General features: G+C 38.3%; 1 protein-coding gene across 1 annotated transcript in view; it reads left to right on the forward strand.

Annotated features, from left to right (window-relative positions):
- MED27 (mediator complex subunit 27) overlaps nucleotides 1–19,245 on the forward strand; it is a 100,104-nt gene that overhangs the window by 25,684 nt on the left and 55,175 nt on the right. The window contains exon 3 of the mRNA XM_067308919.1: nucleotides 12,169–12,299. Coding sequence (XP_067165020.1) covers nucleotides 12,169–12,299 — 131 coding nt within the window. The remainder of the gene's footprint in view (nucleotides 1–12,168; nucleotides 12,300–19,245) is intronic.

Consider the following 19,245-nt stretch of genomic DNA (forward strand, 5'->3'; position numbering starts at 1 on the left):
TTGTGTTGTGGCAATTAGTTACACGAGTATTCAAGGGCTTGTGTGGGTGGGGACACTTTGTGCTGAATACAGTGACAGCTGCAAGTCTAGTCCCCAGAAACTTGGGATTGGCCCTGAGTGTCGTTCTCTTTCCCCTCTATTCCTATTTTGAATCCACTAAAGAGAAGCATATGTTTTCTTCTATCAGATACATTGGTGTTACCTTGTGAAGGATGGCAAGGTCATGTGTTTATATGGCAAAAGAGGAAATCTCAAATAATGTTTGAGCTATCTTAGACTTGTTTTTTTCTGTGATGTATTAAAGATTTCCACAATATACGTGGTTAAACTTCCATTCATATAGGTATGCATGCACTGATGCTACATTGCTGCTCCTGAAATTGGTACTGTTATATTATTAATACTGCAGATCGTGCCAGGAAGGTGTCTTGCATTTAATACAGGACGTAAGAAGCTTTGCCTACTCCGTATGAAAATCTCAAATTGGAACTGAAGGTGCTATAAAATTTTAAAAGGGACAAGGTCAGCCTGAAAATTACATGTTTTAAAAAACAAAATCATGCATTTTTAACAACAAATTTCCTTACCTGTATTAGTACCTGTACTACTACCATTTTGGTTATTACAGCTTAAAATGGTTTTAAGCATTATTTTAATTGCTTTTACTACTTTGTGATCATTTGACCAGGTGCCTGTTAATTTGGGGTTTCCCACTTGAGACATGTGAGAACTGATCAAAAGCATTTGAGTGCCTAAAATCCTTCTGTATGGTCAAACCAGTTCAATTTATTTTGCTTATAAAAGAAAAAATAATGGATGACTTGATTATTCTGTATCATCATCTTTATTGGGGGCAGGGGGAAGTGGATTAAGCGCTGGAATATGGATTTGCCTTCCTTGGAAGACTTGAAAGACATGTTTGCATTGGGTATTTTTTTCTTTTTAATAACTACTATTGCTAAATTCTGAAGACAGAAGTATCTTACATTAGGTGGGAGGCAGGACTAAATATTCATAAAGGTTCTTTTGGACTGGTTTAATATTTCCTAGACAATTGCAGAAAGGATGGTATCCGACTGTCCAGGGTCTTAACCGTGACCTAACCCTTTTTTCCCCTGTGGCATGTTCACTGACTACATGCTTTCAAAGTTGAGGACTCGAAATGAGAACGGCCTGTGTCCATGAGAACATGTTGTCCTCCAGAGCTTAGAACTTAATTTGAAAGTTCTAAACTTGGTTTTAACTTATTTTCAGCAAGGAGCTGGCAAAATGTGTTTCAATTCCAATTAGTGCCTGATTGAGACAGAAGATGAGTGTACTGCTACCAACTACTCCTGTATCTCAAGCGGTAGAAGCAGAGGTAAAGATTCAGACCTTGCTCATGGCCCGGTTTAAAGCCTCTTTGGACTGTGTTGAAGAATTGCTGAGCATCTGACTACAATTAATGCCTATAGGAACTCTACTCTACATATAGTAAGTACTATAAAACATCTAGTGGTGTTAAAAATGCGAGATTCCTCAGATCCACACCCAAAATGAGTGGAATAAGAATTCTGTGGATAAATTTAGTAATATTTGTAGAGGAGTAAGATAAAGAGTATCACAGAGGAAAAATCTGAGGCGATAAATGTGGAAATTGTGAAATACTGTAAATAACATTCTGTGCATGCAAGTAGGTGCTGAATAACTGCCTGTTCCAGCTATGTGATCCTGCACACTGCTAAGTCAAGGTTCACTGGAAAAAAGAATGTGACTTAAATTTGAGTACTCAGCCCATGGAGACTGATTTAAGATTGCCTGGGCAATATGAATTCAAGCATTTCCTAGGTATTGAATGCTTGATTTGTAACCTTAACAATTTTTAATGTAACTTTTTAGCATACGTAACAATACATGGAAAAAATACTACTTTCTTCTTCCTGTATGTTAGTCTTCAAATCAGAAATTATTCTTGGGTTAGCACAAAGCTCAAATCTCATTATAAAGGGTGTGTTATAAATACCTAGATAAATACAATAAAAAGTTTTCGGGAGAGGGTTTCTTCCTTTTAGTGGTAGTGGGAGAGGGGTAAATGAAATAATTGATGTGCACTGTTAGCTGTCGACCAAGTTTCATGTGGCATATCTTTCCTTTGGCATGCATATAGCAGCAGCGCATTTTAGCACCTCGCCTACAGCATCCACCTCCTGATAGCAAAACTTGCCAATAGAAAAGCATTCAGCACTTCATTATTTCTACAACCTGAGTGCATTTGCAAATTAATTGATGTGTGGGAGGAAAGACATCTGCTATTGTAGAAGCTCTTAACTAAAACTAGAAATAAACTGGTTAGCCGCAGTCAGTGGATATGCAGTTGCAGGTGTTGAGGCTTCTAAACGAAAGTGGCATCTTGACCGTTTTTCTCACCATCTTTAATACATTATTTAAAAAAAAAAATCCTGATGTTGCTCACTGACTAGTGAACGTGGAAGCAGGCAGTATGGTAAAGATAATACATATATACTTAGATATGGGTAGTTAGCAAGTCGTTTAATATTTGTTGCTGGCTAAGCACCAAATGAGATTTTTAATTAGACCTGTAATGAATGACTGGGAGCATTTTAAAGGCTCTTAATTCTGTGGTGTAATTGAGTTAATTACAATATCATTATAAGCTCCCATGAAAATAACGTGAAGTATATTCCATTTCTTTTACTCCTAAAGATCTTTCTGAGGTGCCCCTGGCTTCATCTAAAATATTCCTACAGAAAGTCTTAAACAGTGACAGAGGAGGAAAACTGCTTTATGTTCCCTTCCACCAAATGTTTCTGTTCCATGCATCGTGCTGTTGCCATTCTCATGGTGTCTGAGCTGCTTTTCTACCTGTAAATTGCTGGTAACTTCTCGTAATGGAGTATGTCTGTCTTAGCTTTCGTTGCAGTGTGTAGTATTTCCTTGTTTTACTGGTTTCTGTTCAGTTAGCCTACCCAAGTGTGGCAGATGAGAGTAAGAATATGTGATCTATTTTCAGAAATAAAGATTACAGCAGCTTTAGAACTGTTACTCTTTGTGCTGTGGTAAAAAATATGTGTAGCAAAAGAGGTGTTTTTGCAAAGCATATGGCTTTTACACTAGTTCAGACTACAGTAAGTTTTGGATTTGGTTGTAAAACAACTCTTTGCTTTTTTGCACTCTCTAGTCTGAGTGTGACATCTTCAACAGATCGACAGATAAACTCTTGGTAAGCCGTGTCTTTCCTTTCAGAAGAGGAGATGAGATTCTCATTCGTTAAAGTTGATGAGGAAAACCGCATCTGTATAAGTCTGTTGTGTGCTTAGATGTTGGGATATGAAAATTTGATAGATATGCAGCTGAGCACCAGTTACTGATTTGGGGCTGTAGTCTGTTTACAGACATAACATACAGACATGTGAGCTTTGCTTTTGCTTGTGCTCCAAGCCTTATTAGAACATTTGCTTTATCTGTTTTCAGAACCGTGCGCTTAATCTTGGAACAAGCATGTTGCTCAAATCCACCTTATCTCTGTTTTGGCTAATAGGTTGTCTTGTTTGCTTTTGGTAACCCTAAATTATCAGGATTGGATTTGTTTAGTATTTTAAATTCTACAATGAAGACTTATTTCCAACCTTAATTAAGTCTGCCAGGATGGTAGAACTGCCTTTTCTCTTTCAGTAACTTTGCTGGTCACTCTTCTATATATTCCATCCTCTTGACTATTACAGATTTTGTAAATAGTTTAGAAATGCCAGCTTGTGATGTATGGGCCTCTTTAACATTTCTTTGATTTATGTGCAGTGCGCTGAAAAAAAGCAGAGAAAGCATATTATTCTGGGAAAAATGTTGCCAGTCTTCACTTTTTTCAGTGTTAGTTAAAAGCTACACTTTTATCAATCAAACCTGATGGATTCTGTCTTCCTTCCTAAAAACATTCATAACTTAACTCTTTGGAGTCTAAAGAAATAATTTGACTAAGATTTTTATAAATGTCTACTTGTTTTTTGAATGTCTAAGTTGAACTTTCTTTTAAATGGATTTTTCAAAGTGGGCTTTTTTAGGCATTTCAGGTTGGTCATCTAAAAGTAGAGACATTCAGAATCACTAAAGGTGGTTTATTTGTTTTTTAAATGAAGTTTGGCCGTATGTTGCTGTTATTAATAGTTCATTGCATAAACTGGTGTAGTAAAATACATTGTAGTCTCTAGCAACGTGAATTAAAATGATTTCCTTACCTTGTGTACAAATGACAAGGTTTGCTGATTTATGATTGTCCAATTTCTTATATAAACATTGTAATGAAATGCAGCGTGCTAATTCTGTGTAAGTTCAACATTCTGTTTCAGACAAAATTCCTGAAAGTTCCTCTTGTAAACCATAAAATTATATTCTGAGGGGTTAAAAAAAAAGTTTTAATTTACAGTTTCTAGTTAACGTGTAATATTGTATTAGCTGGACAAATTCTTCAGTGAATCTTCAGAATGAGGCGCTCACTGCTGCTAGTGATGAATTGCTCCATCTCCCAAAAGCTGATGTGAGGTTGAAAACCAGGATTCAAAGATGTATCATTAATTTTGAACATAGAAACGTTGAGTGAAAAGAAAAACTCTTTGTAATTACCCTGTGACAAAAAGCAGTTTCAGTTTTTGTTGACCGTTACGTTTCAGGATTCTGCTTGCAAATCCACTGCTCCTGGTTGTGCCTTCCAGCGGGGGCTCTCGAAGGCCCGGCAGTGCTGAACATGGCATGTTGCGAAGGGGGAAACAGTGCATTTCTTTCCAGTGCTCATCCTCCAGAGCGCAGCTGATCTATAACTTCCAACCACCCAGGGTGATTCTGGGGTTTGTCTGTGCTAAAATCTGGGTTGTTGCAAGGGAAGGTGAGAATTTAAGCTGCTTTCTTTAAGTACATATAACAGTGACCTGTACTGATTGCTCTTATTTTTGTGTGTGTGTCTTCTGTGGGTTAGTTTATACTGTCTTGGAAGGGGTATAAATTAATCTGATGAAGAATATTCTTGTACTGTAGTAAGAATGTTCCTGTAAGGAAATAGGCCACATATATTCTGTTCCAGATCTAACTATACTGCTTAAAGCCATTATTGGTTGTCATTGCTAGCCAGCTGGAAATTAGCATTCCCATCAGCACTGCTTCGTGATGCCTGTGAGATAGAAGGAAAGACGAGTTCATGCTTAGAGAGCTAAGAATGAAGAAAACAACTGAGCAAAAAAATCGGGAGATGTGACCCTTTTTTCGTTCTGTGTAGTAGCAGAAGGAACCATTTGAGGAAGAAGCCTCTCTTCTGATTTGGCAAATTCAATCAGACTAGTTTAAACGGTGTTCTTGCAACCCCTTCTGCTGGCACAGCGGTGTGATAACCTCTGGTAGAAGCAAGCGGCGATGCCTGATGTAGCTTTGCAGAGTGTATCTGTTTGTATTGGGATAAACTGTATGCTTGAGTTCAACTCTGAAAGTATGACTTCCTCTTCAGGAAGGCCATGAGAGGTTGAATAAAGCCATGTTTTGGTATGTTGACAGAAAAGGCTAGACTAATAACTGTTCTCTGACAATTAGTATGGATATTTGCTAGTCCAAGTGTATTGTGCATTTTAATGATTGTGAGAGCGACTAAAGCTAAGGAAAGGCAGAAGTTAGCAGAAGTTAAAATAATTGAATTTAATGAATTAGAAAAAAGTATATTAGCAGGATGAATATGAGCCAGAGTCATTAATGCTACTCTGCTGCATCCACTAACAAATTTCTCTCTCGTGTTCTCTGACCCTTCTTCCCTGCTGCCTCATTGTGTAACTGGACTGGTTGGATTTGGCATAAGCTGCACCTTGTTGTAAACATTTTATTGAAAAAGAGTATTCAATTCTTTATTCCAGTGTAAAGTAGTTTACTTGTTATGGTGGGAAAGCCCAACCACAGCGCTGCAGATCGTGGCACACTGCTGCACACTTCCAAGGGTGTATATCTGTAGCTTATTCGAGCCCTTTTTTCTACCACCCAGTTTTAAAGTTTCTTCAGATTTCTTATTTAAGAACCTGAGCATCCCCTGTTACCAAGGCAGCAGGCCATCCTTGATATCGACATAGCTGCCACCTGAGCCTCTGACACCGAAGATTTAGTCTAGGGCTTTAGAAAATATTAATTTTAGCATGAGAACAGTGTCTTCAATTTGAAGTTCCAGTAGCTTTTTGAGGCAGCACAGCAGCACTGGGGAAAGATGCTAGTTGTGTCCTTACTCAATCTTGAGTTTTAATGATGACTTCTCCCTGTTACAGGCTATTTACCCTGTGCAAGGAGAATCCCCTTGTCGAAAGGAATTTAGGGTTTTTGTCAAATAAACTTTTTGGTCTTTAGGCTTTAATGGGATCCATTAAGTGCAACACACCAGTGTGAATATATAACATAGGGTGATACTAAGACTGTTTTCACATTAGTGGATTTGATGACCTCTGTGCCTACTACTACCCTTTAAGCCGAGATTACTTGAAAATAGTACTGTTTGTTACTGCACATGTTTTTATTCTGTGATTTACATGCAGAAAGCAATGTAATAATTTTACTCTACTTTTTGTGAGTCTTTTAGGTATCTGAGTTGTAGCTGCATATCCAATTAAATGGTGGTTATTTCCATTTTGTTATACTTCAGGAGTGCATCCCCAACCCTTCGGAACACTCACAAATGTTTATAAACAATTTAAGCATAAAACATGGTTATACCTCTGAAGAAGGAAATGAGGTAGTATACAGCCCCATATTATGATTACTCTGCCGTGTTTATTAATTTCAAATTTTAGATTTCTTTGAATCTCAGGCCCTGTTGCCTTTGTAGTGTCCCTTTGTGTTGATGTTATCCTAGAATCGTAGATATGTCACTAGTGTAACTGGTAACACCACCCCCCCCCCAAAAAAAAAACCCAAACAAACACAAAACCGGTAATCAAAACACTTTAAAAACTTGGAGTGATAGTGGTTTTTGCGGAGACTTTGGACAGTGCAGCTGATTTTATTGGGAGCAAGATGCTGATGCTGTTGAGGTTTTGAGCAGCTCCCGCAAGAAAGTGCCTGGATTTGCCATCTTCTGCATGGCAAAAAGCCAAAGATCTGCAAGGAATATTGGAATAGGGGGAATATTGATGCAGTCATTCATCAGCAGAATGTCAATGTGTTTTTGGAAGAAAAATATGGGACAAACACTTTATGGCTGGAATATCGCACCAATTAAACGGCACTCAGCAAAAACCTGAGTTCAAAGATGATGGGCAGAGGGTGTCCTGAAGACAAGGCATGGAAAGAAACAGATGGAGAAACATGCCGATGCTTTGGGTACTAATGTATCTTAAAAAGAAACATTCTTATGTATCCGTGTGTCTAAATTTGTTTTTCAGTGCATGGCCCTGGGATGGGAGGAGAGAGGGGAGGGAAAAGCGAGGTTGGTGGTGCAGAAGCGCCTGCAGGTGGGTTTCCTCGGAGCGCTCCCTACCCCGGGTTTATCCATCAGAGCGGGGCAGTGGCGCCGTGCATCCGAGCGCAACACAGACGAGAGCAGCGGCATGCAAGAGGCTTCAACCGAAACGCGAGCTCGTTAGTGCCGCAGCTTGGTTAGGTCAGGGAGCTCAGGAAAAGAGGGAATAACTTTCGTATAGGGATTTAAAAGAACGAAATGGGGGTAGCCTTTGTTACCATCATGGATGCGTATTTGTTGCTTAGGTAATCTACTAAACTGGGAAGTGTTTCAGGGGATAAATGTTTAAAATAATGGAACAAAATGTCCTAATTGTAAACTAGAGCAAAGGCACAGTGTCTAGCTTTCCTGTTAATTGAAAAGCCTGCAGCCCGGTTACCCAAGAGGAAAACCAATGAGTAAATAAATTGGAGACTCTGCTCTTTTGGTTTATTGATACTGTTTTGGCCAAGTCAAGAATTCAGCTACCCTAAAATGATCAAACATTGTTTAGAAAAAAGAACTTCCAAACTCGCCTCATTATCTGAGACAAGCTTAAAAAAAAATCAATTAAAGTAGTGTAATTTTTCTCTTGCCTACGTTAGTCTGCAGAGATGAAACTGGGGGAGTGTCCTCCTTGCTTGCTCATTGCTCTTTTCAAAAGAAATACCACGGTTTTATCATAAATAGATGAATCCCTTGTTAGCTGAAAGGGAGAAATAATTTAATGATGAGGGGCACAATACTCTGCATCTTAAAAGGAGGCAAATGTGCATTCATTTGCCAGTATCATAGTGAACCTGGAAAATTCCATGGTGGAGAAGTATCTGTCAGCCACTTCTGTGAAACTGCATTTTGCTAAGAAGTGGGAATAAACAACTTTTTATATTACCTGTCTCTGAGAAAACCCTTTTCTGTTTATGTGGTCTATAATATTTAGATGAAAGTGTTCTTGGAAAAAATATTGCTGCAGAATAATGTGGTCAAAAACAAAAAAAGTCTTCTGATTTCGCTTTTTAAAGCAAACTAATTGGTGCTTTAAAAGCTTTAAAATTAATATGTAAATGTAATTTTCAACTGGGAGTTGACATGATAATTGTAAATGCTCCAAGTGATTCCCCTTCCCCCCTCCCTCTTCCCCTGCAACTTTAAATGACGTTGTAAGTAAGTGGAGTGTAATGACTTGTTTGGTCAGCAGTCAACACGTGTAAAATCTCCAGTGCATGAATTATGCAAGCAAAAGACCTTTAGACCTAGCAGGATTCTAACGAAGAAGCTTTGATTTGAAAAGGTTTAAGTTAGCATTTATTTAGTACATGTATGTAGCTTCATAACACGCGTTGTAGAGTAATTGTGCTGGCTAAAATGTAGTCTGTCAAGCTGATGTCAGTACACTTTACTGAAGGAAGGGGCCTTAATGCTGCTGATTAGCAGATGGACTGTAGCAGAAATTCTCTGTCTGTTCCAAAGTGTAATGGTCATCCCTAGAAGATAGTGCAATTTGGGGGTGTGTTGGGGGGATGGATTGCTTTGTTTTGGAAAGAGGAGAGTCATCAGGATAGAATAAATACAAGATATTATGTGATAACTTTAAATCTTAAGGCTTACGGAACTAAATCCAGACTGTATTTATCTAATACTCCTTCGCTATTTAAATTGTTCTTGTGAAAGCCAAAGATATATTTTATGTGAATGAAAAATTTGCCCTCCTACAACTGAAAAAAAAGGGAGTTCAAGTGGTCTCTCTATTACAATGAAGTTCACTTTATGAGGAAGCTTGAGAACCGTTATTATATGAATGTAGTTTTCATATACTCAGGTATGGCATGAAAATATAGATTTTGGCACCTGGAAAACATTAGCGATAATCTCTTCTTGAAAATATAGACTGTATCACCATTAGCAAATGTAGAAAAATCCTGAATCTCAAAAATAATGAAATTTAAAAGTAATCTGAGTTCTGTTTTTATTTACCTTCAGGTAAAGCTTTTGTATATATTCAGATGTTATTTTCAGTAATTTTCCTACACCATGAGAACTAGAGTCTTTTTTGATTTTAAAATGTGAAATTCACACATCTGCTTGATGTGTGGATCTCCTCTCCAGTCTTAAGAAAAATATCAGCTATCATGAGACTCATCATAAAACTGTACAAGTTGGCACTGGTGTATATCCTAGCTGCTAAGTGTTATAAATTGATTTTCTTGTTGTTTTTTATTTCTTCATTTTCTGAAAAAGGTTTTATGTTTCATCTGCATGTATTGGGGAAAAAGGATCAATCTCGTTGAAGGTTTACAGAGGAGCATTTCATTAGGAAGTAAAGAGCTTAGCTTCTCATAAAGCAGGCAGAATTCCCCACAGCTGAAAGACATGGATGTCTTGCTGTAATAAAGCCTCTGAATGATGGGGGATTCCTCAGTGGCTGATAAAGAAATGATTTACGATGCTACCTAGCATGCCAATATTCAAGTTCAGTAAGCATTTAGCATATTTTATGGATAAAGCTATTGCTGTTGATCATTTTGGAAGCCGGTAAGGTGTTGTGAGCATCCCGCAGGAAGCCCCATCCCGCAGGTGCCCAGCGTTTGGCTGCGTTGGGTCCATTAGACGTGTAAGAACAGCTCGACCGGGTCAAACCAACGGCTCATCTAGCCCAACATCTGATGGCCAGCAGTGGCTATGAAGAGATGGCTATGGAAGACTAGAAAAACAGGATGGGCACGCACGATATTCTCCCCAGCCTTCTTCCAGCCATCGGCAGCCTCCGGCGCAGGGACTTCTTGAGCCAGAAGTGGTTTCTGGGTGTTTAGTAACCCGCTAAGGATTTGTCTCCCATGAGCTCGTCTTCGCTTCCCTCATACCCGCGTGAGCTTTTCAGTACCCAGGCAGTACGCTGCACGAGGGATCCCTGAGGTGAAGAGGAAAGGGTTGGAAATGGTGTCCTTTTGTTGGTAAGCAAAAATTTTAAGAGGTGATAGTTTGGTATGTTTTTAGCCCAGATCTGCTGTCATGGCTGACGCTGGCAGACAAGTGTGTTTATTTTGCAAGTGGAAAAATGAACTATATGCACTGTTTGTTATCCATCAGTTCCTTTGAATCTCATGGCTGTATTTTTGATACTGCTAGTGCTGCTCTGGAAGAATTTTTGGGCCTGTTTCAGCTCCTCAGAAAACACAAGGAAAAATTTCCCAATCTTTCAGCTAACATCCCTGCTTCCAAAAAAAAAAAAAAAAAAAAAAAAAAAGCGTTTTATGGAATATGGTATGTGATACTTTAATAATGTATAAATCAAGTTGGACAGAAGCTGCCTGTCAGTTTTATTAACTTTGACCTTTTATCCCATTATAAGATGGTTTGGTTAAATATTTAATGGGCCCTTATAGATTTTGACAGCTGGATCTGCATTCCTGGAAGCATAGTAGATTATGTATAAATACTTATAATTAATAAAAATAGTTTAATCACTGGCACGCGGTGAAGCAGCCCAGGAAATCGGGAGCCCTCTAAGCCTTGCGGGTGCTGCGAGCGTTGACGTTTGAGTCAGACTGGCTCACTGGATAGCTTCACTCATTTTTATAGCCATTTTGGAGTAGATCGTTTTACCTAGCTTTCTTGCCCGTATTTTCAGTCTGTCCTCGGTGGAATAGCTACGTGAAAGACAACTTTATTTTCTGAACGTTTGTAAGCCGTAGTTTCCTAACGGGAACCTTTTCTCTGTAGGGGTCATGGGATTAGTTTTGTTAACTTGTAAAACTGTTAACCTTTTCCAGAACAAATCTTTAGAGGTTTTAACAAAAACATTGATGTGGCAGTAGAGTAATGAAAAGAACTGCATTTGTCTATCACTGAACCTTGAGCTTTTTTTCTTCTTCTCCCCCCTCTTCAAAAGGGGGGACTAAGAAAGTGGGTTGAAGCCGTTTAGGGGTGAACTTGTAATTTGTTGCACTTGAGGCTGGTTTCAGGGCAGACACAGCGCTGTGGCAGTTCTTAAACCTACAGGCAGTGAGAACTCACTCAAAATCTCACAGCTTCATGCCTGTCCTTCATGAATTTATCTTTCATTGGCAAGTAAAATAAAAGGGTAGAGGAGGAAGCTACTGAACGTGAATCTTTCAGTTGCAACACTTTTGAGCGAGGTGCTAGCAGCTATTTTAAAGACCTAGGGTTTTCTTTATAAAGCGCCAGAAACTTCTTTGTGAATGTTTGCATTTTTATGTTCGAGAAGAAAGATGAGAATTATTTCTACGAAGTCTGCTTACGGAGTGAAGGGATTACACATTTCTTCCTCTCGTCTTCTTCCAGCCGTGCTCCTCTCTGGATGTGGTGTTGGCTATGAGCCCCTCTAGGGAGGGAAGCCTCTTGTAAGACCAGCGTGGTAACTTGTCAATAACAAAAGAAAGTAAAGCTTGATCCTCAGAGAGGAGAAACAGTTTTAACATGTAAAAGCAAGTCCCAGTTTCAGAAGAATTAGTGACTTGAGGAAGTCTTTTGATTCATCTTCTTATTCGCCCTGTGGCATAATTTCTATTTAACTTCTGTTTCACAGCAGACTCTTCTATATGTATTGGTTGGTGTCATCTCCCATCCAAGCAATATATGAAATACCATGCATTAACTGACTGGCTGTCATTTTAATCAAGTGTGTGTGTACAGATGGTAGAGGTGTGGCATGAGTACTACAGTGGGGAGTATTTTAATGTGTATATTTTTTTATTATCTAGTTGCAGTACCATGCGGGGCTAGCATCTGGCCTTTTGAATCAGCAGTCTTTGAAACGTTCGGCCAACCAGATGGGAGTATCTGCAAAACGCAGACCAAAAGCTCAGCCTACAACTCTTGTCTTACCTCCTCAGTAAGTAATGGAATATTTTGAAGAGTTTGTGTCGTAGGTGGGATTTTTCTTGAACTTTTTATTTTAATTGTTTTAATTAAAAAAAAAAATCGGTAATAACTTCTTGCTTACATTTTTACTTTAGAAAGATGAACATTCAGGTTGTTTGGGCTTGTGGAGTAGTCTGTGGAAACAATATTTTATTTCTCCCCTTTATGAAGGGACTCTGACAACAGAAAAGTTGCAAGGATCCTTCTTTGTAGGTGACTGTGTAAACTTTCACAACTCTCAATTGTCATTGAGGCAAGATGTTTCCTTCATTAGTATGACTTGAAGCTTCAAGTAGGACTTTTCTGAAGGTCCTAAAAGGCTGAAGCCAAAGTCTTTGTGAGTACTTTCTTGACAAATGTCTGTTCTGAGTCCATCTGTTCACCATATGTTAATTTTGCATCAGATCTAAACCTCTTTTACAGGTGACGAGCAATTATAAGGACACTTACAAACTGTTTAAGGACACAGGCTATCAACACTTTAGGCAGTCTGTGTACTGATGCCAAAAACAGATGCCCACAACTAAGCTTATAAATTAATAAAATGCCTAAAATATTTAGTTACATATAAGAAAAAGGTTATTATGTAGAAAATGAAGCGCTAAGTAACTATTCATTGTATTGAACATCCTTGCAGTTTGTGGACACTGCCTGCTTTTTTCACGGAACGAGAGTCATTGATGTATAAACACTGCTACCAAAAACTTCATAGTTGTACTAATAAAAGTCCCTGTTGTCACCAGAGTCCACAGGCCTAAGCTGATGAAGGAACCAAAGGAAGTCTGGACTCTTTTCCAAAATGAGATCAGATCACAATCAACAGAGCTTTCCCCTTGTATGTTAACTTTAAAAAGCTGCTAATTCAAGAATTCATAAAATGCTCCCTCGTTTACCAATATGTTACTAGTAGAAGAATAATTAAAAGGGCAGCTTTAGCAGAACCACAGGTTTGGAAACCCGATATTGTTCTGTGAAGCTGCAGTGGTAAATTATGACAAATGTTGACTAATTAATGTAATTGTTTTTCTTTACTGGAGTGTCAAGTTTATTTGGAGCTTAAAATGGAGTTTTCTATTTGAAGTTCATAACTAGAGTGCCATAGTGCCAGTTGTCAGAGTTTTTATTTAGAGGTCTTAAAATATTTTTTTTATCATGGCATCTCCAGTTGTTAGAAATACATATAATGAGAGAGAAGGAACTAGCCTCCATTTTTTTGCATAGAGATGTCTGTACCTATATACTCTATGTCAAATTTAAAACTCTAAAGAGGTGCATCTCTATAAATCATAATATGGAGATGTGTAATATACACATTTAAAAGTTTTGTGTATGTCTTTTTATCTGCAGATTTTTCCATTTCATTCAATGGTGCATTTACCTAGAAGAATGAAGCTTTAGCATGCTAACTAAACTAGCTAGTCTTTGTATTAATGTTCAGTATCTTATTGCTAATGTCAGCATTATTCACAGGGAAACTGTGCTCATACTGAGCTGGGACTTTATCTGTCCCTGGTTTCTGCCTCTCTGTCTTCCCTTTGACCTTTCCATTTTTGTCATTACTCATTATCTTGGTGTGTCTTTAAAAGAGAATAATAGTTATATCAAGACAAATCAAATACCTGTTGAGCTCGGTATCATGTCTCCAATGCAGGACAGTAGCAGATTATGAGAAGATTTATGAAAACAGACTAATGGAAAGTATTTAAAAAAAAAAAAGTATGCCAAATGGATTTTTTAATATCTCAGCTGCGCTGTAGTTTCATGCAAATAATGAAGAATCATTCTGTGATTTTTATTTATTTATTTTTATTCCTTATGCAAAAGGAAAAAACATCCAGGTACAGAAGTACATATCTCCTTGAAAGGGCATTTTAGGTAGTAAGCAGAATCTTCCTAATTCAATATTAATTTTCCCATGGCAATTCAGGGTGGGGGGGGGGGTTAGCTTTATTGATTGATTTGTGGGGAAGGGATAAATATTTCTTCTTTTTTTTTTTGTTTTGATTTATGTTATCAAAAGTATTAAGTTTCATGGTGAGTCTTTGGGATAATTTAATTTTTGTTTCCCCGTTTCTTAAAGAAACAGCATAGGTAACACTTGCTATGGGTAATCATTCACCTTCCATTCTTTCTCAGTCCGTCCTGGAGGCTCAGGCTGATTTTTCTGGTAGGCCACTCATTTGAAATGATGCACTTTGGAAGTGAGAAGCTCTAGTTTGTTACCAGTAGATGTTTGAAACATTGGCAGCAATTTTGAATAACAAGTATTTTTTTAAAAAATGAAAGGTCTCTGTCCTGTGCAACCACTATCAGTATAATCTTCCTTTTCTCGCTGTTCTTGTCTGAAGGCTTCTCAGAGTTGCTGAATTGAGACAGGCTATAAAGCGTCAGGTGGCATCTCTCGCCAGATTTTGCTGTATCTCAGTTTTGAAGAGGCCTTTGGTGTTCATGTTTGCTTTTCAGTGTTGGTTTTCACTGGCTCTGAAGGTGGAGAAAGGCATACTAGATTGATATGTGTCTCATTTCTAGCCAAATGTATCTGTATGAGAAAATGACTAACTGCTGGCTTCTTTCTCTCCTTTCTTTCTCCGTCCCCCCTTCTGTCTTCTCTCTCCCTGTACCCGCTAATAGATGCATTCCCTCGCATGCCTCTCATCTGGCTTCTGCTTCCTTCCTTCTGTTAAAGGCGCTCGGCGCGGTGTTTGCTGAAGTGCTGAAAGCTGTCAGCTCCTTCCCAGTGCCTGGGAAAGCGTATACAGGCAACACTTCTGAAAACCAGAATGGCTTCTTTTGGTCCTTAAAAAACAGCCAAGGAACAATGGCTCTTACATTTTCTTTTTTCTTCTCTTGAAACATAGTAATAGACACAGTTAATCTTGTATTATTTTGTTTGGCACCATGTCTTGAAAGCAACTACCCATTTGTGCCATTGGCTCCGTGAAGCCCCAGGGACCATGCGCCGTGGCCAACGGAGCAGGGATGGCACAAGCGGCGAGCCGGAGGGAGGCAGCCCGTGCCAGCGCGGCGCCCCGCTGACAGCGTAATGGGCTCTGTATGTCACTGCAGAGCTGAGAAATGGCAGCCGTGGAGCACCGAGAGATGATGAGGAAGAGAGAAGAGAAACCGCAGGAGGCTGACTTGAGCTCTTATGGTTGTACTCATTGGCACACACAGGGAGAGTCTCTTAGGATTAATGGGGAATTTTAGGGGTCTCAGTTGAAAAGCCTGCGACCTTGATAGCTCTGTTGCATGGGGCTTTCTCAGTGCTCCCAGATTATTCGTTTATCTTCCCTTGACTGGGAAGAAGTGGCAAGAGCAAGACCTTCCTCATAGTTGCTGAGACTCTTGCCCTGTGGTTCCTTTTAGGGTTGTTTGCTGTGACATTTGTAGTTTGGGGGATATAAAAGCATTAAACAATAGAAGTCTGGTTCATGTTTGACTTCAGGCTCAATGTGTAGGGAACGTTGAGTAAAAATGAGTAGTTTTTTTGTTTCAGGGCACTTCAATTTGTCCTGTAAATCTCTTGTGCTCTGATGTATTCCCTAACCTGACAATGAAAATATTGTGATAGCTTGAGTAGAAATCTCTGAATTTGAACTCTGTTGCTGAGAGTAGACCAAAATAACTCTTCCTTTAAAAATAAAGACAGTGCTGTCCATAATACAGTTATAGGCAAATGAGCAGCAAAAAGCTGAGGATAGAGTGCTGGGCGTAGACTCGGAGGGCTAGGTTTTATTTCTGCCCCTTGTGCTGGGTGACACTGAGGAGATCTCTTTGGCTTTCTAGCTCAGTTTCTTCACCTGTAAAGCAGAAGTGATACTTCCATTTGTAAAGCGCTTGCATTTACTGATGAAAATTGCTAAATAACGGCTAGTTATCACTGATTTTAATCAATCCTTTGGTTAGCAGTTACAGAAGATGATAACAAGCTGGTTTGTTAGGTGGGACCTTCTAGGATTTCTTTTCTTTCAAGTTTTTCCTCTATAATCTCGAAGGAAACTTGGGCCTTTAAATGGGCCTCTCATGCTCCTGTTTGGAGAGCCCTTGGCAGAAATAGAGGTTTGTCCACTGTGTAGTACCTGGAATAGGGCTTCATGGCAAATTCCAGCCTGGAAGAGAGTGTGTTTGGGAAATCTGGACAGTCCTACATCATTAATAGTCTATTGTCACAAGTGTCCCTGTGCTACACACTTGGACACATACCAAAGGAGATCATCTTCCTATCTGTCCCCCTCTGGTTAGGGGACTAAGGTAGATTTTGAAATTCCAGCAAAGCCTTTCTTGCTTTTCCTAAGGAAGTGAGAAATTATCTTATTAGGATTGTTAGCAAGAAAATCCCCAATCAAAACTCTTCATTCCGAGAAATGTTGCATAGGATTTTATAACGCAAAGAACAGTTGATATTTTGTCAATATAATCAGGCTGAAGTTTCTTAATCAGAAAAAAAAAAAAGAAAAGCATTTTTAGCTTAGCTGCAATGAAGTGTTAACTGTAGAACGTAGAAAGCTATTTATTTTAAACATAAACCATATAACCTATACCCTAAAATTATTTAGTGGGCATGAGACCATTTTGGTTCACTTACTAGGTGCCACCTACCACAGTTCTAGTCCCACCTGTCATTTGACAGAATGCTGAGTTTGGCACTGCCTTCTTCCATCTATCTGGCTGTTTAAGTGCCTGGATTAATAGCCAATTTTTTGTCAAAATAGCTTCCAGAGTTTATTATACAAAACTTCCATTTCCCCTCCTACATCCTTCTTCCAGAGAAGATGGATGTATTCAAAAGAAGTTCATGAATGCCTCCAACCTTTGGAGCTGCTCTAGTGAGAAGCAGCTCTTTAGTGAGCAGCCTCCTTTAAAAGCTTAATTTACTGGCTCAGCAGACATCTGTTCATGTGGATTTGGAAATAAATTTATAGATATCCCAAACTCTGCATTTACCATAGCTTGGTTCAATACACGAATGGTCAAAATGTTGCTTTTTTTGTAGTATTAACACCCTGTCAGTTCTAATGACTCTTTCATATAAGTAGCATTATAAGGTTCTATTGTATTTGCTGAAGAGCTTTTTTCAAGACGCACCAGTTTCAGTCTTGAGGAAAGAATTTTATATTAAGTAGTCAGTGATATAGTATTCTAAAATAAGTTACTATTTTTAACTGCTAACTGAAAGGTATGTGTATATATAAACCATACACCCAGTGATCAGATGTGCCAGAATAAATTATTTGGAACTTAACTGGTGTAAATTATCACTTTTACACTATGAAAAAAATCCTGATGAACCCTTTGCCAAGAGTTTTTGAAGGAAAGGTTTTTTCAGCATTTTGTTTTATAAACTGTATCTGATTACTTCCTAGGTTCAGGATTTTCCTGATGAAAGAAAGAGGCAGATTATTCTGCGGATAATGGCAAAGCATGCTTAAGCCACTTTTACACCATATATTTAAATAATATTTATCTAGTCTGACCTCATTGTATTATAGAGGTCTGAAATCCCAGCCAGGGATTCATACTTTGAGTCCAAGAATTTGAGGTTCCAGTTAAGTATGACACCTGGTGCGTCGGCTATGGAGAATGTGGTTATTTAATATACACATTTGCACAATCTTACCAGTATTATGAGCCTGTTACAGGCCCTGTAACACTTGGGCCTGTTCTTAAAAGTATTCAGGAGTAACAGAGAAAAGTGCCTGGCTGTTTTCCTTGCTTTTTGAGAAAAGTCATGGAAAGTTCCTTGTGCGGTTCTAAAATTCTGCTTTCCCCCTACTGGCAAGGCAGTATTAAGTATCAATATTCATTAAATACCACAGAGATGATAATGTAATAAAGGAATAATCCTCAGGCCCACACCTATACTTCTCTCCAGAAGGGCTGAAGTTGAGAATATAATTAAAGATTAAAACTCTGTTTGCATTCTGGAACATGGAGATATCTTTTTGTACATGATGGGGAATTGTATTAATAAGGAAGAGATCAGTTTCCAATAACTTTCAATACTAGAAGCTCATTTAATATCCCTGTTCATGTTTAAGTTTCTCCTGGTATTCCTTTAGCTTGACTTTTGCAAGAGTGCAGCAGGAACTGTAAAAGAACATATTGCTCAAATATATGACCCTTTTGCTCCATAAATTAATCCTTTTGCTTTAAAGAAAAAAGATTAAAAATTGGTTCCTTACAGTGTAAGACAATAATATTTACATGAATAGCTTTATTAATCTCGCAGCCGTGCACCGTGTAGATACAACATTTATTTTAGTATTTGGTATCCTGAGCACAGTTTGGATCACACTGTTGTACTGTTTTCTTTTTATTTTTGGTAAATTAACAAACATCCGTTCCTCAGATGTTTTGTGAAGCTATTTTAGTGTAAATTGCAGCGTATTGGCATACAGTGAGATTAATTTTAACCTTAACTGGTATATTGATTTTTAGTGTGTTCAGAGTTTATTTGTACATCTTTAAAGATCTTTTGATACCCAAGTCACTAATATTTCACTTGATCAGACTAAATAGAATGTTTTAAATAGACTTTCTATATTGTACTTTACCATGTTAAATAACTCTTACTTTCAACTAAAGAATTCTAGCCTACTGGGTCTTTTCTTTTTTTTTCTTTCTTTTTTTTTCTGCCTATGTAGATATTTTTATTATACAGAGTAAGTGTTTGTTAAATACTTTGTTGTCTTGCTTTGTAATAAGCTCTGTAATTTTGGACAGAAGGCCCAAAATGTCTCCCCCCCCCCCCCCCCCAGCTAGGTAGGATACAAGTTCTTAGTAATCTCTGGTGAAAAGCGTTGTGTTAAAATAACTTAAAAAAATAATAATTAAATAGCTGATTTTGTGGGCATTTGCCCATGAGCTGGAGAAAGATCTGTTTCTAATTACCAAAATCATGCTGTGTGTGTCAGTTT

The sequence above is a fragment of the Apteryx mantelli genome, chromosome 21, assembly GCF_036417845.1.
Source record: "Apteryx mantelli isolate bAptMan1 chromosome 21, bAptMan1.hap1, whole genome shotgun sequence".
In the NCBI taxonomy this organism is placed as follows: Eukaryota; Metazoa; Chordata; class Aves; order Apterygiformes; family Apterygidae; genus Apteryx; species Apteryx mantelli.